The sequence below is a fragment of the Cynocephalus volans genome, chromosome 15 (genome assembly GCF_027409185.1).
Source record: "Cynocephalus volans isolate mCynVol1 chromosome 15, mCynVol1.pri, whole genome shotgun sequence".
Taxonomy (NCBI): Eukaryota; Metazoa; Chordata; class Mammalia; order Dermoptera; family Cynocephalidae; genus Cynocephalus; species Cynocephalus volans.
In genome coordinates, this window is record NC_084474.1 from 4,270,567 (window position 1) to 4,295,499 (window position 24,933).

The 24,933-nt window shown below is 37.6% G+C and overlaps 1 protein-coding gene across 4 annotated transcripts in view; it reads right to left on the reverse strand.

Moving 5' to 3' along the window:
• Nucleotides 1-4,660: 4,660 nt before the first annotated feature.
• Nucleotides 4,661-24,933, reverse strand: part of KAT6A (lysine acetyltransferase 6A) — a 108,399-nt gene continuing 88,126 nt past the window's right edge. For 3 of the 4 annotated variants that reach the window (XM_063079120.1, XM_063079119.1, XM_063079121.1), the window contains 8 exons: nucleotides 22,443-22,584; nucleotides 20,786-20,947; nucleotides 19,609-19,702; nucleotides 17,422-17,653; nucleotides 16,479-16,686; nucleotides 14,684-15,286; nucleotides 11,396-11,708; nucleotides 4,661-9,345 (listed from right to left, as the gene is read on the reverse strand). In XM_063079120.1, the coding sequence (XP_062935190.1) occupies nucleotides 6,683-9,345; nucleotides 11,396-11,708; nucleotides 14,684-15,286; nucleotides 16,479-16,686; nucleotides 17,422-17,653; nucleotides 19,609-19,702; nucleotides 20,786-20,947; nucleotides 22,443-22,584 (4,417 nt within the window). In that variant the 3' untranslated portion in view covers nucleotides 4,661-6,682. Of the gene's footprint in view, nucleotides 9,346-11,395; nucleotides 11,709-14,683; nucleotides 15,287-16,466; nucleotides 16,687-17,421; nucleotides 17,654-19,608; nucleotides 19,703-20,785; nucleotides 20,948-22,442; nucleotides 22,585-24,933 lie in introns of those variants that run through there. The other variant, XM_063079122.1, reaches the window with a different exon arrangement.

Below are 24,933 nucleotides of genomic sequence, written 5' to 3' on the forward strand. Positions count from 1 at the left end.
CATGTGACTCCTGAAACTGCAGAGGAAGGCAGCTGAGCCAGAAGCCCACGGAGGACAAAGTCCATAACACCAGTGAGGCCAGAGCAGAATGACAGAAGTTGGACTACACCTGAAATCCTCAGCATCAAAACAAAGGTATGCGGCACCTGAGATCCGCATAATCTGTATACCAGAGACATAACAAAGGTATGCATCAGTGGCTGGTTTGGGTCTGTTTTGCTTCATTTTCCCTTGTACTTTTAATAAAATTACAGATGCTCCTTGGCTTACTATGGGATTACACCCCGATAAACCCATCATAAATTGAAAATACAGTAAGTTGGGCAGCCAGTTAGCTCAGTTGGTTAGAGTGTGGTGCTGATAACACCAAGGTGCAGGGTCTGATCACTGCACCAGCCAGCTGCCAAAAATTTTATATATATATATATATATACATATACATATATATATATATATATATATAGTAAGTCGAAAATTAATTTAATACACTTAACCTGCTGAACACCAAAGTCTACATTAAAGGTGTTCAAAACACATTAGCCTACAGTTGGACAAAACCATCCAACACAAGGCCTATTTTATAATAAAGTGTTGAATATCTCAGGTAACTTATTGAATATTGTGCTGCAAGTGAAAAATGGTTGTATGAGTACTTGAGGTACAGTTTCTACTGAACGCGCATCACTTTTGCACCATCCTAAAATTAAATCTAACCACCATGAGATTGTGGATTGTCTGCACTTCACTGGTCCTTTAAACTTGTTCTTACAATATTCCATAATGTTTTCAGCTTTACAACTTTCAATCAAGAACCCTTTGAGGATGTCAAGTTAGGAGTTCTAGTCAATTCTAGTTATTTTCCCTAAACGAGCTAAGGCAAACTTCTTTGAAATCGTGTAATTATCTTCCTGGCCTTTAGTAAAGCCTTCATCACTGTCTCTTTGCCAATGTTTTCGTCTTCTTTGGAAAACTATGATCAAATTCAATCATTTTGATATCATTGACAATAACTGCTTTAAGTAACCTTCTTTTAAAAAGAAAATTAAATCAAGATGACTTTATTCAATGTAATAAATCAATTAAACAATTAAAACTGGTTTGTAGGCTAGCCGGTTGGCTCAGTTGGTTAGAGTGCAGCCTTATAACACCAAGGTCACCGGTTCAGATCCCTACCAGCCAGTGCAAAACAAAACAAAACAAAACAAAAAACGCAGAACAACAACAACAACAAAATAAAACTGGTCTATACACGGGGCAAGGTCTCAGTTCTAGCAAAGAATTTTTGTGTATGAATGTTTTTCTTTACTTAATTCACAATAAACTTAGGATTCCAATTTTAAAGTTTTATACGAAAATTTCAAAAATATAAGATTCTGGAGCTCAAAAACCTCTTTTAAAGCCAATTTAAATAATGTGAGAGGTGATCTGAATGGTTTGTGTCTTCCAACATTAAGCATGTGACAATTTTGCAATGCATATTAATAGAAACCCCAGTTAACTACACCAGCAGTGTAGTGTGTGCTGTAAGAGCAGGCCATCAGGTCACCTCAGTTCATCCCACTTGTCTTTGCTTGCTCATTTTTGTGCATGTATAAACTAAAAACGGCTGGTTGAAAATTAACACATCTTCCCAGAGAACATTTAATATTTCTTTTTTGAATCTGACTTAAATTTGGCTTTCTCAAATGTCTATTTAGAGTTAACTGTGAGAACTTTTCCCCTTGAGTAACAAGAATGTATATTTCACACTGAAAGTTTATTCACAATAGCCACGAGAAAAGTATTGCCTATCTGTCTAGTGTTTTAACAGATCTCAAAAACCAAAGCCCATCATACCCCATGGCTTTCCTTATTTCAGGCAAAAATTACAGCTGTCACCTTTTTGAGGTCTTATATAATCTGTATACTAGTATACAGGCAGCTTATTAATGTAGCAAGGAGTCTCCATTAAGCCAATTTGTAGCTGTCACTCTGGAAAGAAAATCCACGGGTCTGTGTTGTATTATGTAACCACACCAAGTTATATAACAAACCCATCCTACCCCTTAACAGAACTTTATTAATAAATGAGTTGGGTTTTGTTTGGGGGATTGTTGGCTTTTACTTGGATGACCATGCTCAAGAGTTCCAGACACTTGCCAACATTAAAAATGTTATTCTAAATGGTCTCGAGTTCCTTTACAGAAATGTTTCACTTGAGTTTTTAGACTTCTTGAAAGTCACATCAAGGATACAAAGTAGAGCTCTTTCCCCTCTGACCCCCCTCCACCAACTTGTCCTAATAATCCTTCATACTCTGGTCTGCCAAGGGCAGTTATTTTTTGTTTCTTCTTTCACTATTCTTTTCAATTATCGCCATTGACCCATATCTTGTACATTACGAAAAGACTAGAGAAAGGAATATGACAAAAGTCACCACGTATTGCCCAAGCTGTAATTTGCAGAATCTGAAATGATAATTCTCCCCAAAGAGCTAGAATCGTCAGCCTGGGAAGACTGTGTTCGGTGAATACATTCAGTTGTTATCATGCTACAAAAGAAGTGAGGAACCACTGAGATGCCCAGAGAGGCTTTAAAAGAACACGACTTCCAGCACTCTAGTTACTGAATACATGACACAGAATCTAGTAGTAGTAGACCAGGGCAATGTACACATTAATCAAGTGTCATATAATTTTCCTCCCACACCTACCTTCTGGTATAGTGGAAAAGGCCATAGCTCAATAATAAACAGGAACACCTCCTCTACTCAGAGATCATTCATGAGTTGGCTATACATGGGACTATATAACTAAATTTTAAAACGTAATATATAGTTGGGGCTGTTAACACTTAAAAAAAAGTCTACAATATATTCTTTGATTACATTACCTCCTTCGTAGAAAAACCAGAATTGCTTTACATTGAATTCACTTGAAGCAGGCACTTTGCAAAAGCAAGAAATATGTTTTTGAGACAATCCACTGGTGATTGCATAGTGCAGTGATAGAGCCTGTGTCCAAATTATGGCTACTCAAGCAAGTGAAGAAGTCAAGGGAGACGAACCATTTCTTTTCTGGAGAAGACGGGACTATAATGTCTACACTTTATCATCATGAGGTTCAGAACAAGTGTTTGCTGTAGGTTGGATGTCCCCTATAGGTAATGTCGCATACACTTCCTAAATTCCTAACTCAGTGTTAAAGGGCAGATAAAGTCTGGAGGCCACTGACACATGTACCTGCCTCACCCATACCACAGGAACTAAGGTCGATTTCCCAAAGCTAAATCTGATTTTCTGGAATCTGCCTTATACCCAAAATTCTAAATGATGAGAGAGGCAAGGAAACTAACTTAGAGAAAACACCAAAAAATGTCATCAGTGTTCCAGTCCTCGATTTCTGAAAAAGAACAAGTCTTTCCAGATCACACAATCATATAAAATGAGATGAAAAACAAAAAACAATGCTTTCCTTTAAAAATATTGAGTTGTATTATAAAATAAGATTAATATAAATTACTCCTCCAACTTATTCCAAGTCTAGGAGCTACTTGTTATTGCAACTGCACTTCCTTTCTTTGGTTGGGTGAATTACAATCTCTTTAGAAGGTTTTCAAATGAATTTCCCTACAAAAACCGAAGCGAGGTTATCATACCATTTTCTTTGGAAAAGGACAAAACCATCTATATTGTTGGCATTTAAACATATACATAGATGAAAACTGGAATTTCAAAGCAAAGGCCATACATAAACTTATACTTTCTATAATAAAGAGGAATGTGAAAAGACTAATATTTATAGGTCTGTGTGTGTAGAAAAAGAATTGGAGAGTTTGAAGTATTCAGAAGGGAGAAAAATTCCACATGCAAGACAGACATCCAAAATGGCTCAACATAATTTATTTTTTTGTATGTTAAAATGTACAGAGTTCTTTTGAAAGTACTTGCTAGAAAGGGGGAAAAAAAGGTCTTACATACAAGGAGAGGAAGGGAGGCCCACTGGCCCAGGAGCGCATGACATGGAGAATACAAAGGCATCTAGGCACCCTTCCCCTTAGCTTACAAGTCACCATGAACAAAGTACAAAGAGGTTACAAACAGGAAAAGCAAATATAAACAGACAGGAATAGACTTAGCTTCATTTGTACATGCGGCTTTTAGAGGCATCTGGAGCTCTATTCACACACTCTAGAGATCTCTTTAAAGAGAATTTTTATCTTTCTTAAAATAGTTTTTAATATTCTACAACAAAGATAAAAAATTTTAAAGATGGAATGAAATGAAAAAGCTCTTATTTTAAAAGGCATCAAAGTCACTAACAGTGAGTTTTTAAATTTCTTTTTTAGAAGATTACCCAAGTTATCTTGCTAAAAATACATTTTTTTTTAAACAAAAGTGAAAAAATGACAGGTACCAATATTACGGTGTTGGATAATTTCTTTTATAATATAGAAAAGAACTTTTTTTCTACAATAGTTCTACAGTCACAAAGAGGCTTGTGGAAAAGGGAGCTGCCCGATTGAATTTTTTTTTTTTTTTTAAAGAAACAAAACCAAACACAACTGCAAACCAACAGAAACTGAATTCACAGCCCTCATTCAACAGCTTCTCCTTCTGCCTTGACCCACCCTCCTCCCAATATACCTCCCTCCCCTCCCCACCCCACCCCACCCCAACCAGGAAGCAATGACACAGCTGCAGGTGTAGGGAGAGGGCAGCACAGTGCACATTCTACACAGATGACCGGGACTGGAATAGTATATACAGAGAAACTGGGTCCTACACAGCCTTGCACATACATGCTCAGAGTTGACAGCGGAAAGATGTGGAATTCTGCCTTTTTCTATCTAACACACTTAATTGAGAAAGTCAATTAAAGTGTATTAAAAAAACCAACAAACGTGTGCATTTGAAAAAATTTAATGCCTAATTAGTACTTTAAAAATTTATCTATATAAAATGTACAAATAAAGGAGAGAATTTAATGCTTACAGGTGTTTCTTTAAGCAGTACTTCCCCCTTTTGGATATTTGACTGCACATACCAAGTGGTATAATAGTTTCCATCTTCTAATGATGGAATAAAAAAAAATATATATATATATATACACACACATATATATATATATATATATATATTTTTTTTTTTTAACCTATCCCTGGAGCAAGTAATAGGAAGAGAATGGGCAAACTGGTTGCACAAGAGAAAAGAGAACGGAGTTGGGAGCAACATATGAACCTGCTAAAATCCTGCTGCCCAGATGTGCCCTACTATGCTGGTGGTCGAATTATTCCTCTTCTCATCAGCCACTCACAGGAGAGGGGCTGGCACACTGATCCACAGGGGATGGACTCAGGATCTCCAAAAACAAATGACAATTAGAGGTATGTATCATGTAAGTAGCTATAAAAGTCACACCATAATCTTCCTTCCAGCACACACTGTATATCATCTGTTCAATATAAAATAAGCAGTGTCAGAGGTTTGTCAGGTATTTTTCAAATCACTGAAATGTACTGTCATCCACCAACACTTAAGGAAAGAATGTAAGAGGCAAACTCTGGGGACTGCTATTTGAGTTTTGTCAGAGTCAAAGGCTCAAGAATCAAGACCCTTAGTTAGCATTTCAAAGTACATACTAAAAACAAAAGGCTGGATGGAATATGTGCGTTATGGCTGATTCACCAGGTGGTAAAAAAACAAGAGGTTAATTTCCTCTTTTCGATTGTTAATTGGCCGTCTCTATTCCTCCAAAAGCTGGATTAGGATTGCAAACCGCTTTCCTCTGAGATCCTGCTGTTATTGAGACTTACAGTATTTTTGTGTCTCTGAGTGCTGAGCGGGAATATTACAAAAAAGAAAGGAAAATTATATTACACTTGATTCACAAAAAACAGATTTCAATGAAGTCCATTTATAAAGAAACATTCTTGGGGAAAGGTTTCAAGAGAGGTGTGTGGGTGGGTGGGTGTGTGTGTGTAGGGAGTGGAAGGGATTTTAAAAGGAGAAGCATTTTTCTGCCTCACTTTATTAATAACAATAATAATGTGTGTGTGTGTGTGTGTGTGTGTAGGGAGTGGAAGGGATTTTAAAAGGAGAAGCATTTTTCTGCCTCACTTTATTAATAATAATAATAATAATATTAATAATAATAAGTTTAAGGAGCTTGGGTTGTTCTCCATGTCCCCATCTGAGTCTCCCATAAGTGCCTCCTGCTGGAATGAAGTAGGAAATGAAAGGTTGGGTTTGGAGGAAAGGGTCTGGTTAACCCTCGAGATGTATATATAACATTTAAAAATGACAACATTGGGAGCTGCAAACAGTGAGGGGAAACAAACATTTTAAAATAAAATAAAGATACTTTGCTTTTACACAAATTCTGTCCATGTGGTATGTAAAGAAAGTAAGGCTCTTTTTAATTATGAAAAGATTTTGTGCATGTTTCCCCTATCCCCAAACCCACTTTTAGTTGAGTTCTACTGTAAAATGTTCAATATTGTGAAAACCAAAACCCAGAACAAAATGAACCCAAAAAAAGAGAAGATCAGGGTTTTCTAAAAAATAAAATAAACCAAAGAAAAATTCCTCTAAATCTACAGTAATATTTTAACTGGAAAAAAGGTCCATTTTTCTCTGGTTTGTCAGTATAAAAGGTTCCTTTATTTATATATATTTAAGTTTCTCACTGTGAGTCCACCTTGCTCATCTCCTCATGTAAGGCCCATTGAGTGACTGCTTGGGCACGCCAGCAGCATTCATATAGCTGTGATGGGAGGGGCCAGTGTACATCATGTTTCCGTGAGGGCTTGGCTGCATAGGCTGCTGGGTATAGGCCTGGCTCCCCATCATCCCCATCTGCATCTGCATAGGATACTGTGCTGTCTGGTTCATGTAGGCAGGGTTACTATGGTAACTGCTGTTCATCATGGGCTGTGTCATTCGATAGCTGTTCATGGCATTCAAGGTGTTCATATTCATGGAATTGACATTATAGGCAGGGGTTGGCATTAAATTAACCCCCATGTTCATGCCACGCTGAACAGCCAATGCACGAGGACCAGCCTGCATGGCAACCGCTGGTGGGCTGCGGCCATACAGCTGTTGCTGGTGAGCAGCCGCAGAGGGCAGGGGTGCAGATTTGGAGCGGATAGAAATGTGCCCCTTGACTGGCATTTGCCCTTGCAACCTCTGCGTGTGAGGAATACCAATGTTGGTGGCAGACATGTTGCACTGCAGCAGAGGCGATGTGAGGTTCATCGTCGTGGATGCCAGGTTTGGGGGCGGTGTCATGGTGGCTTGTGCTTGAGGGGTCCCAGCTAATGGATGCGATGGAGCCAACTGAGCCAGTCCTGTATTAGACAAAGAAACACTGGTTGCATAGGAAGTCACAGCAGGAGAATGGCTATAAGGCATGGCATGAGGGTCCATAATGGTGTTAGTCAGCTGCTGCAACTTGGCTAAACTGAAGGTGGCTGATGGTTGAGAGTAGCTGCCAGCACCAAAATCCCCTGGAATCCTCTCATAGATACTGATGTTCCCGGTGCTTCCAGATTCCGGTATTTCCATGATCATAGGAGCTGCAGTGAAGCTGTTATTCATACTACACTGTGACAGAGGCGGCTGCTGCTGGGGTGGGGGCGGGGCTGGAGGCTGCTGGGGCTGAGGCGGTGGTGGCTGTGGCTGTGGTGGCTGCTGCTGCTGAGGTGGTGGAGGCTGTGGTGCTGGCTGCTGCTGTTGCTGCTGCTGCTGCTGCTGCTGTGGTGGTGGCGGCGGTGGTGGCTGCTGCTGGTTACTGGGAGGCCTCTCCACCACACAACTCTGAGGTGACTTGATGCTGCAGTTGGCAGCAGGCTGGACGTTGTTCTGCTGCATCATGCTGCAGCTGCTGCCCATGTTTGCCATTTGCTGGGTGACAACACAGCTGTTCTGGGTGAGGCTACTGGAGGACGACAACCCACCATAGGAGCAGCTGCTCTGAGAGGAGTTATTCCCACAAATGCTGCCGCCCATGGTGGAGTCATAGCTGCTGGGGTTTTCATAGTTCTCTGTCGTGCTCTCAATGCTGCCCAGGTCACTGAAGCCACTATCCACCACCTGCTGAGAGTGATCTGATACGGAAGGCACATCCATCATGGGGCTGGTCTCCATGTTCTGCATAGAGGGTGCGGACAGGGATCCTTGCTCTGGGCTGATCTGGGTGTAGCCACTGTCCAGGGCAGGCACGGTGGGACTACTGACTGAGCGGACCGACTGGCTGGGATGAGACTGAACAGAGGATATGGGGCTGTTGTGTTCTGAAGCATGACAGTCTTCAACCATTGCCATCTGAGGGTCTTCATCAGCCTGGGTGTAACTCTGCAGGGTCTGACAAGCAGCCAGTGTTTCTTCACAGTCCTGGTAGGCTCCCTCGTGCTCACTGCTTTCTTCTTGTGTCAAAGACTGCACTGCTTGTACGGTTTCCAAATCCAGCTCACTATGAGGAATCTCTTCTTCCTCTTTTAATTCAATTAATTCTTCTTTAGTGTTTGAATCTTCTTCATGATCATCCTCAGACCCTGGCATATGCTCTGACACCACGGATGTTTCATGGGAAGGCTGTTCCTCTTCAGAATCTGGTTCTGTGTCATCTTTATCCTTTATATTCTCCCTGCTGTTCTGCATATTAGTATCTAAAAAAGACTCCTGACCACCAGGCTCCTCCTTGACATCTTCTCTAGCAGCCTGCTCCTCTAGCTCTTTCTTTGTGGTGGATTCCAGATGGCTATCGTCCTCATCGTCAGCATCGCGGTCTTCATTCTGGTTTGTCTGCACAGCAGTCACCTCTTCTTCTCGCTGCTGTTCGTCTAGTTCGCGCTGCTCTTCCTCCGACTGTCTCTGCTCTTCTAAGATGCTGGGTTTCTCTTCTTCCTCCTCTGCCTCGGGCTCTTTAGTTTCAGCCTCAGGACTATTGCTGCTGTCCCCTGGAGAAGCTGCCCTAACTTCACTGCTGGCTGTGTCCTCTTCTTCCACCTCTTCAACCTCTTCTGCTTCCACGTGCACCTCCTCTTCCTTCCTTTCTTCGGATAAGGGCAAGTCTTTTGGTTCAATGGTTTCTTCATCCTCTTGAATTTTGAGTTTACGTCCAGGTTTAGGAATAGGATCAGTGGGCTCAACAATGCATTCTTCAGTGGAAATGGGTATGATTTCCTGATTCAATTTAAATCCTGGTTTTCTTCCAGGTCTTTTCTTCCAGTGGATTGGTTTGCGGCTCTTACCTTTCGGCCATCCCTTTTTCTTTTTCATAGGTGTGGATGTATCTGGATCAAGTGGAGAATTCTTCACGTCACATTTTCTCAAGAGAGATACTGGCTTTAGAATAGGAGTGTCTGTGCAGGAGGGATAACAAATAATAAAGATAGGTTATAAGACCTTACATTACTAGTGCATTTTTCTGAGACCAGCACGTACAACAGAAATGATTTTATAAATCACTTTTAGTAATTAACTCCTGATTCTCTTCATTTTAAAGTTGAAAATCTAAAGGCTAACCCTGATTAATGGCATCTTGTACAGTCACACAGTGAAGTGGCAGAGCACTGAAGAAGTGCTAGTCAACACTGTGCTTCCAGACACTGGCTGAGACCAGTGTAAATCTGTCACCACCAGCCTTGTGGCTCTGGGAAGTTATTCTAAGTTTCAGTCTCATCGTCTGTAAAATGGACATAAGCTTTATAGATACACAAGTAAGTGGGAAGGAGTGATTTTATCAAGTTGCCTTTACTGTGTAAGTTACATATCCATTTATTTACTCTTTTTTTCCTGTTTGCAATTTATGTTCTCTCTCTGGTTTTTTCAGTTTCCTCAAAATCATTACTTCAGGTAGTATCATGAGCCAATTACTCCAGGCAGTAACTGAGCCATCATTATGTGAACAACTGTTCAATCAAGTTTGTGTTTGTACAGGAATAGCTCCAGGGCATTCAGTCCTATACAAATAAGAAAAAGCACCAGTGATGTTTATTAGAAATAATCTGATATTAGCACTATTTTTTTCTAAATTGTGGTAAAATATATATAACATACAACTTACCATTTTAACCATTTCTAAGTGCATGGTTCAGTGGAATTAAGTACATTCACATTCCCCACTAATTTTTAAAGGATGAGAACACCAAGGCAAGAACAGGATTTGGGGAGGAGAGCTATAAAGGCACAGGTAGCAGTAGTAACTTGAAAGTAAACAAAAGAAACGGCTGCATCAGAGACAATCTGTCCAAGTCGACAGGAACTTAAACAGGGGACACTACTTTAGTGTACAATGATCCAAGACAGAATGTAAAGTGCCAAATTAACAAAATAAATTTTTAGCTTCCTGGTTATATATCTCAACATATAACATGAATAAAACTTTGAAGAATCATTCACAATAAAGCAAAGAACTCAGTTATCTTATTACTATATTAAAAGTATTTATTATATAAAAATATGAGAATGCAAAAAATGCAAATCAACTAGATTTGAAACTGAGTAAATTTATTTTAAAAAGTGGACTAAAAAGCTCAATTAGTTAATGCATAAAAACTAAAAAGGTAATGTACCCAAAGCAGACAACTAGATTTCTTCAAATCACCCAGCAAAGTAAAAGAAAGAGCTCAGCTTGAGCCCATGTAAGGCAAACACACTGCGGACTCAGGCAGAATGATACACCAGCAAAACCTTTAGGCCGGGATGCGAAAGACTAGTTTTTGACCTGGCTAAGATAGATGAGCCCTAGTTTCTGTATCTCAAAAGAAGAAATGACAACAAGGCTATTTTAAAAGTAAATAATTGGATTTTTATCTAAACACAGAACTTATTTTCAGTTACTGTTAACATTTATTAGAAATTTGCTGCTAGTTGGGTAAGACACATTAGAGAGATGATTCAGGAAGGATTCCTGAACAGATGGGAAGCCAGTTACAACCTACTGAATCTGCTTTTACTGAGGAACTGTCTTCTCAGCATTTGTTCATTTAACAATGCTTCCTGAGTGCCTACCTCAAGCGCTCAGCATAGAGCAATGAGCAAACCAGATGAAGTCTAGAGAGCACACATTCTAGTAAAGGGTTACTACATCTTCCCAATGCTAAGTCCAATTCACCTATTAGCTAAAAATTCCAATAAAGACAGAGAAAGGGCTAGGCAAAAACGAACAGTTTCCCAACGTTAAGATATTTTCTGCAGAAGCAAAAATAGGTCCTGGGTTGAAGGGGAAACTAAATGCAAAAACGAGGATGAATATACTTCACACAACTTTTTAGAGACTGCCAAGCCTTCCTTTTCTTGCTTAGTAAGTGGTGTTCATTTTTTGGCCTTGTTGTGTAAGGCTGTGCAGCTATTGCTGCTGTACATTTAAAGACAACAGAACTACACTATGTAACAGTTCTGTAAACATACCATCAGCATCATCTGACTCTTCGTCATCTTCTGCATCTTTAGACATCCTCTTAGTAGAGGACCGACACCTGAGAACGTCCTGTGAGGACAAACGGTGGAAGTATCCTCTAGGGAAGAGTTCACTTTCATCCTCTTCTTCTTCCTCTTCATCAATCTCAAATGTGGGTTCTAATCTTGGCATTGGCCTCTCAGAGTCAGAGTCTTCAAAGGGTTCATCTAACACCTCTGTAGTCTCAGAAATAGTTTCTGTGACTACACTGCTATTGTGGTGTTTGCGCTTTCGCACTCTCCTTCTTCGGTGAAGAATTGGTTTCTATTTAACAGAGAAAGCAAGTATTTTCTTTATAGCAATGAACACCATCTTTTCTATTAACAACATGAAAAAAGTTTTAAAAACTAACAGAATTAGCACATATTAAAAAAACAGGATGCTGTTTGCCAAAAAGACATTTTGAATATTATTTCAAAATACTATAGTAAGATACTGTAAAGTATTATGGATACAAAGATGTTTGATAATTGAATACAACTTATACAAGAATAGGCAGGCATGTCCAAATAGCAGATATTACAATTCTCTCATTAATAGTTCGGTTAAATTTAACACCCTAGAGAGTTGCCTATTCCAACACTGAAATGACCAAGAGGCCCTTAATTTCCCTTTTCCTCAAGGGCAAAAAAGAACCCCACTTTGTCTCATAACACTACTACAAAGGCTAGCAGAACTATTAAGTAAAGCTGTATACCATCATCATGAGCAATCCATAAAATTATAGTAGAATATAGAAATATGAAGATGAACTGTATATAACTGGTGTTAGTGAAACATTTCAAAAGCAAAAGTTATTGAAATGTGGCACATTTTGCACAACTTTACTAGATTGACCTAATATCCTAAATTATACAACAGATATCATAAAATAATAGAGGTGATGTCCCACAGTTGATTTAATCCAATCCCCTCATTCTACAGAGGCCAAAAAGATCATCGAGCTAGTTGGTATAAAAGTGGCTGTAAAAGAGTCTCCTGATTCCCGGTCTAGTGAATTTCATGAACTTCAAAAGTACTTTGCACATGATCTCACTGCTTGTTACAATATCCTTTTTTTTTTTTTTTTTTTTTACACAAGCAAATAGCACAATTTGTTTTACTTTATAAATAGGCAATATAAACTCTAGGATGGCAAAGACGTATTCTTCATGATCATGCAATAAATAGCAGAGTTAGTCAATATTCGTTTTCTCTACTTCAAATTTACTATTCCTTCAAATTGAGATTACAATTTCAAATCAGATTAAAAACGGTCCTGCTCCTAGGAAAACGGCTGAGTCTAGGACTGGGGCAGGAAATATACAAGATGAACTTGGAGCATCTTATAGTGCCAGAAAGTAATGAAGTGCTCAAAACAAAGCAAGCAAACAAAAAAAACTGCAATGACGAGGATATGTATGTTAAAGGAAAACAGGAGCAAAACTGAAAGAGCTCTGAATGGCCAAAGCTGGAACAATTTGAGCAACAGATTTTAAAAAGCAGTGGCACTGAATTATAAATTGAAGAAGTAAGTATCTCTGAGTCCATATTGATATAAATAAATGCTTGAATAAATAAATTGATGGGGGAGAATGGACAAATCTCCCAAGCAGAATTCCAAATAATTTATGCAGATCATCTGTTCTTAGGCGGTAGAGCATAGCTCCCCATATCTTAAGTGCACAGTGACTTCCTTCCAGTACAGTATGGAAAGGGGGAATAAAAGGAGTAACCTGACAGTGGGAAAACCTTACAAACACTACCTTACACCAGGTGATCAAAGTTAACATTAACAGTGAAGGGCCGACCCCGTGGCGCACTCGGGAGAGTGCGGCGCTGGGAGCGCTGCAGTGCTCCCACCGCGGGTTCGGATCCTATATAGGGATGGCCGGTGTGCACGGTGAGGCCAGTCACACACACACACACACAAAAAAAAAACTAAAAAAAAAAAACAGTGAAAATACCCTTGCTTTTGATACATATTGGTACACACATATATATTCCCTTTACATGATGTGATGAGAATGGCACTTGACCTCCATGGTCTCCCTTTCAAAAGTCCACTACCCCCTTCTAATATTATGAGGGACATTCTACAAAATAACCTGACCAGTAATTCTTAAAATTGTCAAGGCCATCGAAAACAAGGCAAGTCTGAGAAACTGTCACAGCCAAGAAGGGCGTAAAGACACACAACTATTAAATGTAATGTGGTATCCTGCATAGGATCCTGGAACAGAAAAAGGACATTAGGAAAAACTGTGGAAATCTGAATAAAGCATGGACTCTAGTTACCAATGTATCCACACTGGTTCACTAACAGTAATAAATGTAGCATCTCAACTTAAGAGGTATAATATGGGAAACTGGGTTTGGGATATATGGAAAATCTCTGTATTTTCTTTGCAATAATTCTGTAAATCTAAAACTGTTCTGAAAAAGCTTATTTTAAAAAAAAATGGCCCCACCTTTTATTTTTAAGGCCCTGCCAAGGAAAGGAACAATTTCATTGCTTTGAGTGAAAGCTGTCACCCACTGCTACAGTGGATAAGAGGGGCTTATCCAGGAAGCTGACATACTTCAGTCTGGCTGGCTTGTGGCAATGTCTAAAGTGCACTCCATAGCCTGGGATACTTCTGGTATACAGCTCAACAGAATTCATTACCATCATCACATACCACTTATTAACTAACTGGCTGTCATTCAAACTATGCTAAATGATGAAATATAGTTTAGAAAATATTTTTAAAATAAGATTAAGTCAAACCACTGAAGGGGCATAGGAGAAGTGGGGGGAGAGAGTACAGGGAAAACAGTACCACCCAAGATAAGGTAAGTGACTTTACTCTGAATGTCCCAAACTATAGGGTACCACTATGTTCAGTTCCCATTTAACTGTGTGGTATTTTGGTCTCCTGTTCTAATATAAACACTTCTAATCTATACATACTTAAAAAATATTTTTAAAGTCCCTAAAAGTCATGATTTGAACATCAAGACATCAAGCTGAAAAACAGTCTGTCAGTGCTTAAATAAGCTTATGAACTTCCAAGTTAATTCCCATGAATGAAAGAAGTCATGTACACATTTCAAATGTTCACTAGGAAGATCACAGATACAATGAATACCGAGGCTTAAAGTTTAAAAAAGAACACACTAGGAGTTCCTGACTTGACTCTATCAGAACTGCAGGGTAGAACAGGTGCACACAGTGAGCTGTGATGGAAGGAGAACGAACATGCAAATAAATGTGCTACCTTTCGCTTCAGTGTGGGTTTCGTAAGGACTGGAGGTGAGTTTGAGCGAGGGCTCTCCAGCTCCTCCTCCTCCTCGCTGCTCTCACTGAAGCCCCTGAGCAGAGCCCTGTCACCATCACTATAGCGCCGGGACAGTCTACCACTGCCTTCTGGGAACCGGCACTGCAGTGCCTCGGGGCTCCTCCTCAGCTGTCCACGCCACAGCTCAACGCCATCACTCAGTCTTCTTTTGGGGATGTCTGCCTTTCCATCCTGGTGTGGCTGCTCCTGAGAAGCTGCCAGCTGTTCTCCACTTTCAGTGTACTGTTCTTGGGAGGTTTCCGATTTTTCCTCACATTCTCTGTATTGTTCCTGAGGAGCTGATGTCTCTTCCAAGAGCAGTTTAGAATCTTTATCACCAAAATGTTCCTGGGTTTTTCTGTTCTTCCTCCCCCAACGGCCCTTCCGAGATGGCTGACTATTTGCAAGAAGACTATCACTGGGAAGGACCTGTTTGTTCAAACGTGTAGAACTGGCTGAAGCCATAACTTCTGGTTTCTTTTCAGTTTCTACTGAAGAGTAAGAATCTTGCTCTTTGTTCTCCCGGGACACAGACTTTCCCACCTGATGTCAGAAAATAAAACATTGCTGGTTAATTTTTCAGTCTTACTTGGTTTATCTACCTATTCGGACCTTTTAAATACTGAGATAAGAAAAGGAAACTAATCTTAAAAAATAAAATTATTAACTATTTAATACCTAACATGAATGTTTCCTATGTGTCAAGCACTGTTTTAAAAGCTTTATATGCATTATTCATTTAATCCCCACAATACCTGTATGAAGTATTATCATTATATCTCCATTCTACAATGAGGTAATTGAGATACAAAACAATTATAAGTGACCTGGCCCAGGTCATGCAACAGTAAACGAAGTAGCTGGGATACAAACCAGGCTGTCTGACTCTAGAGCGTGTGCTCTTTCTTAACCCCTATGCAACACCATTTTCAATAAACAAAATGAATATTATTGTTCTTACAAATGTTAAATGAGATTGTTTATGAAACGTCTCAGAAATAAAAATGTATAAACAGGGAGGAGATAGACTTTTGGAGCACGGGCAGTAGGAAGGGGCATTTGAGAAAAATGAAAGCATATTTCTGTAATTATTTGATTTATTTTTATTTGGAATAATTTCATTTTTAAAATTAAATTGTGCTAGAGGGGCATGAGTTTTTTTTTATGTTTATCAAAGGAGGACATAGATCTTTAAAGAATGAAAGCGCCACTTAAAAAAAAAAAAAGCTGAGAAAGGCATGCATTACATGAAGAAAACACTGAAAATCACAGTGTGGTATTGTCCATCAACAGCCCTTGTATGGCTAAAAAGACAGCTGTATGTCACTGTATGTTTTAGCACTCTATTAGAAAACACGCACGTTTACATTATTTCCTTAACGTTCTATTTTAAGGAAAACATATCCACATTTCATTTTTAACAACTGTCAGATTTAGATTCTATTCAGATTCTTCATACTATACAGCTTAAAATTTAGCTGCTTATTGGCACTTTGGTAAGAAATATTTAGTCATATGTAACACATTATAAGATATCTGATGGTCTCTTAATGGTCCAAGGTCTAAAAATACAAAAATAAGTAAACAAGACCCAGTCTTCCTAAAATTTCTACCATTGAAATAAAGCTCTGAAATTCTAATGTAAATTTACTTTGTTGATAAGATACCATGAGACATATCATAAAAACCAAAAATATATCCTCTGTCATCAAAAACAGACAACTTATGCCCTTACACTGGTCTCTAATTCTCTTTCCTGGCCCCGTGGCTCTTCGTTTTCTCCTTCCTCAGCCTCCTCTTCTTCCTCCTCTGAGACAACAGAGTTGGACACTATGACAGGAGTCCAGCGTAAACATTCTGGATCTACATCTACAGGCCGCAAATTCAGCTGAAGCTTTGCCATGTGATCCTGAATAAGTTTTTCCCGGCGGATGATCACAAATCTGGAACCAGAGAAAAGTTTATAGCGATCAACATGTACAAAACGTACGTAAAAAGGAACATGGAGATATAAACCCTGGAAACCCCTGTAGATGATGATGATGAAGAATGCTTCAAAAATAGCCTGCTGGGAAGATGAAATATGGAAATAGTCACCACGTGAGATAGCTAAGAAATATGAAGTTGGACAAATACTTCACATTCCACTATAGCAATGGATTAAGTTATTTTAAATATCGTCTTCCACTTCCTACCTCTGGAATTTCTGCTACTCTCCTACACTCTCTAAATTTCTTATTCTCCATCTATTTAGCTCAAATATCTCCTTTCTTTGTGGCCTTTTCCTGACCACTTTAGGTAACGGTGGACTGTATGTCTTTCCTTTCAACCTATACTTCACTTTATACCATTTATATGGAAATTAACCATGGGCATATTTTACTTAATGACATTGTTTCTAGAGTTGTTACTTCCTGTATTGTGAAACAGCTCCCATTACTAGAAGGTAAAAGATTCAGAAGCTTAGATCCAACAGTTAGGAAGACCAGAAAAACAGTTTTAAAAATACATATATGGTTAACAGAATCAAATATCATAGAAAGGAAAATGATGTCTAACTATCACCAAGTGTACCACTTATATTAAATGACCTTTCATCAATAATCTGGCTGCTTGACTCAAAAACTATTTTTCAATTAATTATCTTTCAAAAGTACACAAAGGGATGTGATACTCACTGGTCACTACGGAAGTCCAGCATTCGTAGATGATGGAGTGTGGAAGTAATGTCTTGAGGGCAGATTCCAGTTAACTTGCTTAACTTCTTAATGCTGATTTGTTTGTCATTTTGATGATAAAGGCACTCCAATATTACGCTTTTCCAATAAGCCATGTAGGAAAGACGACCTAGATCGGATAATGGTTTCTCTGGAGACCCTGCTTGGCCTTCACGCTTTGATAACAAATAACCTAAAGGAACCCCCAAATCACAAATATGTGAGAGACCCTAAAAAAAGTCTGATTCACCAAGTAACAATCCCCTCTTCCACAACCAATTCAAGTATTATAGGCAATAATAATTTCAAAGGTAAATTCCTTCAAAAAAAGGGAACAAAATTGTGAAACTTAAAAACTTGAAAAACAAATTTGCTGCAGGAAGATTACATAATTTGTATATCTTGAACATTAGGTTAGTATTATTTTGTCTACAGTTAATATAAATCACCTTGTTAAAATATTGAAACTGTTAAAAACCAGGACATCTATTAACAGACTGCATCAATAAGGCAAGAACAGTTTTTAATTCAATGTACCATGAAGGAAACCAGCCTTGCATGTTTTACCTGGACCGCTAGATGGCAACTGCTATATCTGAACTGAGAAATACAAAAGAATGCCTTAGTTTTTATGTAATCCTATTAAGATTCCTCTGTGTGAATTAGATGACAATTTCTCACTTTACCCAGAGCTCTCCTCACAATTACCTATCACTCTAACTCCTGGCAAGCAAGACTGCTAACACACGTGTGAGTGTCCTTGTGAATATACGGTGGTATGACTGTCCTCTTGTCTAGTGCATGACTCTCAAGAACTAGAAAAGGCACAAATTCTAAGGCAAAAGCATCATAAATGGAAATGGCAAAAGAAATGTAGTTTTTTGGTCATTAAAGAAAACTTAAAAGCAGTCTAAAAATGGTAATCTGGGAAAATAATTTGATTAGGAAAAGGAAGTAAAAACAAATAATAGTTATAGATTCTTGTATGTATATCTCAAAAAAATGCTAATCACCATCAATAAAATATTTTCCCTAGCTTTGCTATTTAATGGCACATAACATGTCCAATCATGAGTCCTACTTCAAAACAATATATTAATATTAATTGACACAAAGAATAAGTACATTTCATAATGACAAATATGCCACCTATCCTGATTTGATCATCACATATAGTATACAAATACTGATAGTCAACTCTGTACCTGACAAATATGTACAATCAATTATGTTCCAATAAAAATAAAATTAAAAAAAAAAAAGGAAATCTCATCTGAGTTTTACCCCCTACTGCTAATCCAAATAGGCCAAGAAAATGTAGCACATACTTCCAATAAAATATGGTTAGAAGTACAGTCTAAAGCCAAGTAGAACAAGCTTAATTGGTCCTGATGAGAATTAACTTCTCAAGAAAGGAATCAAAACCTTTAGTCTGAACCACTATTTCTACATACATTCCTTTAAATATTATTTTATAGCAATATCTTAGGGAAATTATAATCATTATAAAATTTATTGCAAACATACATTCAACTTTCTAAGCAAGATTATAAATGTGTGAAACAAAGTACAAGTTCCGCAATGACCCATTTAGAACTGTTTGCTTTCACTTTTTAACTCACATTAAATTATTTCCTATATCATTCATTTTAAGATTTTTAAAGGTGTGTTGCATATTTTTAACCACTAGGTACAGCCTGTAACTAAAAAATGCACACATTTTCTAAGATAACTGGTAACAAAAATAGGGTAGGCACTGTATGTACTTCTTTATTAGTACTAATTTAAGTAGCTATACAATGTTTTTAGTGTTGTTGTGAGTTAGTATTACTCCATAAAACTAAGTTCCATTGTAAATGAACAAAATGAAGGTATTTGCTATAGATCACACAAAATTGTATTTGATATTAGCTATTTTAAAATATTTCATGTCTAACCAAAAGAAAAAGAACTTAGGCTTTAGGTTTAAAGATTCATACAGCAATATGACAAAACATACTAGCAGCCAATAAATCATCTACAAATCTTTAAAAATGTATATACAGAAGGTCCACAGGAAGCAATAATGATCCCTATATCAGCCACCAAAAAAAACCCAAACAAACTAAAAAACGCAATAATGAGAAATTAAATTAATACAATCCTTACTGAAATCGATGAGAAACCTGCCATAGCCCTTACGCTGGTATTGGGGAAGAATCATTATACAGGAAACATTGTACTTCTGTTGGCAATGCTTTTCCTGATGGAGAAAAAAGAAGCCAAGTTTTAAAACAACAGGCTGGTAAAACTGATAATAAGAATAATAATGCTAATTATTAAGAAGCAAAGACTAACAGCCAAAACCATAGCCTTGGTCCTTTGGGAATAGCAATGTATATCAAGAAAAAAGTACCCCACTGGGAGAAGATAGTACAATGTTAAGTCACTGCCATAACCCACATCCCAGAAAAGTAAAAATATGAAATAAAATAATGCCATCCAATACCATCTGCAACTCAAAAACAGTATGTCAATGCCTAAGATTAGCAGAGGAATCTGCATCCCAAACAATCTGCAAAGCTACAAATGATGTATTAATGTGGCACACTAGAAGTAAGAAGATCAACTATTTCAGTTTTCTGAAAAACCTGAAATATTTTATTTCCTGCTGTGGTGCTACCTAGGGCAGTCCCAGTTCCTATTAGTTGTACCTAACTGTACACAAAATAGTCCTGAATGTTGGGTACAAATACATTATTATACACTAGTCAATATATTTTAAATCCTATTTAGCTGATGAAGTAACCTACCTAACTCTTACAAAGCTAGTATTTTCCATTTAACTGTTCTATACACTTAGATTTTTACCAGGAACTAGTACATCTTTTATATTGTTTGACTAGAAAAGCAGCTTTTTTTCCTCTAAGGAAATGGAAGATTAGGAAAAAGAAAATATCCTTTAAGAAAAATGGCTTCTTACTCTTATTTCTGTGCCTAAAAATCAAATTAGGGAGAGAAGATTCAAGCTGAGAAAGAACTCAGGAGGTAATGACTGTGTTTACTTCACAAGTTCTACCTATTCTCACCATGGGAATACAAGCCATTTTAAAACTTTTCCTCTTGAGTATTACCAGCAGTTTGTGTTCCTAGGAAAATATAGTCTGTTGAATGTTACTAGGCACCTTCTAGCACTTGGTAAGTTTCTGAATGTTCTATTTTCCTTTGCCAAAAGCTGATGACACCTAGAAAGTGCTGCATTGTGTAGTGTCTCCTAGTGAGAACCAGCAAAGATTGTTTCAGATTTCCATATGAAGTCAAACAAATTTTAAGCTGACATACTTACTTTAGAAAAGTAGCCAACAAGGTGGCAGCCCTTGACATCATTCTGTGTTAGTACATAAAAAAGAAATGGCTCCACGTCATAATAGAGTGTTTTGTGGTCAAGAAACAACTTTGCCAAGAGACACAGGTTTTGACAATAAATGGTACTCACATTCCCATCAACCTAGAGGGAAAAACAAGAACAAAATGGTCAGTAGAGAATCTCTTTAATTTTAGAATAATACACATTGGTTACAAGTATCTTTAAGTCTAGCCTAAGAGAAGCTGTCAGTAATCAGAACACACTGGAACCTGGGAGCTATCTTTTAAAATGACAGTGTTATTGTACCTAGTATTTTAAGAAAACCAAATGTAAAAAATGCTGCACTTCAACAAAGTCAGAATAGCTAGATAGGGAGGTGATACTCTAGTTTTAAAACAGCATTTTTTGCTTTTATAAAAAGATTAATTGCAAGAATCCTTTGGATGGCAAGCTTCATTTTCAGAAGTATTTAATTCAACAAAAGACGTAAACGCAATCTCTTCTAAAATACATTCACTAGGTAAAACAAGGAATAACTGTAGTCTCATCTCTGTCAGCAGCCTGAAGCAATGTAATCTAACTACCATGATCAGGTTTACCGCCAAATAAAGCTACTTGTGGGAGTATTAACTATTCCCAAGTAGGTTCCCTAGGTAACAAACTGGCAAATGAGACTTAGGTTGGTCAAGCTCAGGAACACTATGCTCTGTTGCTCCTGATAGCCCTGTGTTCTTGGAGTTGCTGGAGCTTGCTCTTTTATGAAATGCCAACAGATGCCCACATTAGCTCTCAAGACATTGTCTGGCATACCAACTGAATTCCTCAACAATCTAAGTAATTTAATATTACTTCTTCTAAGATATACACCAGTATATGCTTAAATTGAGAAGTAATTTGCTCCTGGATATTCCAAAACAGTATTGTATACCATACCCGCTCTCTCCTTCTCCCAAGGTGATCACCTAAAATAAAGTCTTAAGAAAGACTAAGAAAGTCAGAGACTGAGTGGATCCTGACAATCTGAAATTGTGGTAATTAATATCATTATGGTAATTTACAGGACTGCACACATAGCAAATATTCAATTAATCCTTGGCATTCAAACCACAGAACTCAGAGATCAAGAAATTAAACACCACCACTAACAGCAACATAGAATCACAGACATGGCATAAGTCACACTGTCATTGCATTAAAATTTACTAAATGCTATCAGACACATCTCTATGAGACATTCCTTTTACATATGTAATAGAAATCTTTCATTTAAATGCCATGTTTTACAGATTCTAAGATGCACTTTTATCACATCTTAACATATGTAAAATTGATTGGCATTTTATAATCAAATGAAGTCTTAAAAATTATATTTAGCAGTACTTTTTCCTTTTTTTAGTGGTACATAAAATAGTAAGATATATTATAATTGATGACTTTGGCTCAATGAAACACAGAATAATTTGAGGTCATTTGGGTTGGCCTAACTCTGGTTCTCACATAGCTGACTTATCTGACTCTACAGTGAGTGAACAGTAAAATAACATTCCCCCCAAAATCAAGTTGCACAATTAGATGCAGTACAGGTGGCACTGTTTTTGAAATGGATAGGGAGACAACTACTAAAAATCTACCTTACCTCAAAGACAGAAATATTATTCTTTCGGTAAATCTCATTGGCAGGTGGGTGGAACCAACCACATTTCTTCATGTGCTGCTGTAGAATAGTTCTACTTTTCATATATTTTAGACAGAATTCACAAAGATACAATTTAGGAAGTCTGTAAATAATAATTAAACAAAAACACAAGGTTTTATATTTTATAGGAACTTGAACTTTCACAGCTCATTTTTTTTTTTTTTTTGCCTCTTGTTACTATCCAGCAAAAGAAGTAGAAAATGTATCATCAGGGCCGGCCCCATGGCTCACTCGGGAGAGTGCGGTGCTAGTAGCCCCGAGGCCATGGGTTCAGATCCTATATAGGGATGGCCGGTGCACTCACTGGCTGAGCGTGGTGCAGACCACACCGTGCTGAGGGTTGCGATCCCCTTACCGGTTAAAAAAAAAAAAAAGAAAATGTATCATCATCCTCATTATTCAGTGAAAGAAAGAAAAAACCCAAACTTAAACTAATTTAGATCATAGCATCCAACTAATTAACAGCGGGAAGGCAAGGGTAAGAAATCAAGACACCCAATTCAGTGCTCTTCCTGTTAGACTAGTAATTCCCAGTCTTTCCAAGTTACCCTGCTAACAGACAAAATCTCACATTCTCTCCCCACTGAGAATCTCTAATACGCAGAAAATAAAGTCTACCTTCAGAACACTCCAATAAGTGAAGATTTTAGTGAGCTATATATTCTTTCTTCCTTTATTTGTTGTTTATTTACTATTTTTATTTAATCCAATAATTCATTAATTTCAGAAAATATTTGTTGCATACTTACCGTGTGTCAGGCCCTATGCTAGGTACACTAGGTATATAGTGCTGAGTAAAACGGACATTTTATACTGTAAAAACAGACTTTGTTTATGTATTTAAGTACGAAATTATAAGACTGAATATGCTTTGGCAAGTTAGGATATACTATACTACCTCTTTCTTTGTACACCTGAAATTCTGGCTCTTCCCCTGGTTATATCACCATATGAAATCCTGTAAGTCAAAAGTCTATTATTCAACAAGTAAAATAAAGGCTCAAATTATTCTTTCAGATGTTCTCAGTTGTTAATTTATATTTTTTCATACTCTTGCTACTTTAGTAGTAGTTTCACAGGACTTTTTCTTTCTAATGTCACTTTTATAAGGAGGTGGGCAATAAAGTTAGGTATCAGACCAGTTCATAAGGTAATGGAAGAAACATAACCAAATTAAAAATCAATGGCATTTACACCTATTTTAGTATGAATCTACAAGAGCACATGGCTCTTCTGTTATAAAATACACACCCTGTGTATCCTCAGCACAGGGTTGGCTTCCCTGTATTTTGAACTATATCTAGAACTGCCATACCTTGGTTATCTGAAATCTGATACAATTATTAAAACTGCATATGCAAAAATACTGAATGGTAAAATGACAAAAAATATCTTGTCTCAATTATCAAGGCAGAAGGAAATTTAAAAGCCTCATTAATTTAGGTGCTATCCATTTGGACGGTTGTACTTAAAAGATTACCCTAGAATAAAGAAAATGGTATTTGCTAAGTAGATTAACATACAAAAAACATGTTAGATTTGTTATAGTGTGACGACCGCAACTATTTTTTCAAATTCCCACTTTGGAAGCAGCCTTTGACACATAATTATAATTTATCTGAAAACACCTAACATTCTACTAAAGCCTTTCCCAAGGCATATGGAACAACAGTCCTGTGTGTACTAAATAGTTCATGCTCAAATAAGGGTGGAAAAGGGCATATAATTTTTTTTTTTCCTTCTCCCCTGATGATTAACAATGTGCATTAATTCTTCCCATATAATCTTACGCCTTATTTTTGAAACTGCCATTCAACACATTGAAAGCTTCCAAGGAACTGCTGTGGTACAGTATTTCTAAATGTCTATAATATGCAATATTGTCTTCCAAAATCTCTAATATTAGCCACACCAACACAACCTGAAATTATATTATTAGTAAAAAATCATTCTGAAATAAAGTACTGAGTGAAACAATAATGACTGACATTATAAATTAAAGTCAAGAAGTAGGAGCATGGAAAAGAAATATATCATGGACTACTTGGGGTATGTCCTTTCATGTCGCCTCAAACCCCACTATTCAGAATACGAATGGCAGCGAGATGAATAGCTTTTTCCTTTTTTACCACCACAGCTACAAATCTCAAAATGAAATGACTCTAATTGTAAACTTCAGCATCTAATGTGGGCACTCAACGTATTAACTAAGTCTTAAAGGTGATCCACACCATCTTCTTCAATTATCTGGATTTTGAAAGATTTCTTCTTAAAAGGAAGGTGAAAAGTGAGTTCTCCCTATTTAAATGTAACTGACAAGCACCCTGCCTAACTCTTCTACCACTTTCCTTTGTTCACTTGTGCTGGATTCTTCATGAGCCATTTTCACTTATCACAAGGTGAAGATGCAGAAGTAACACTACATGAAAAA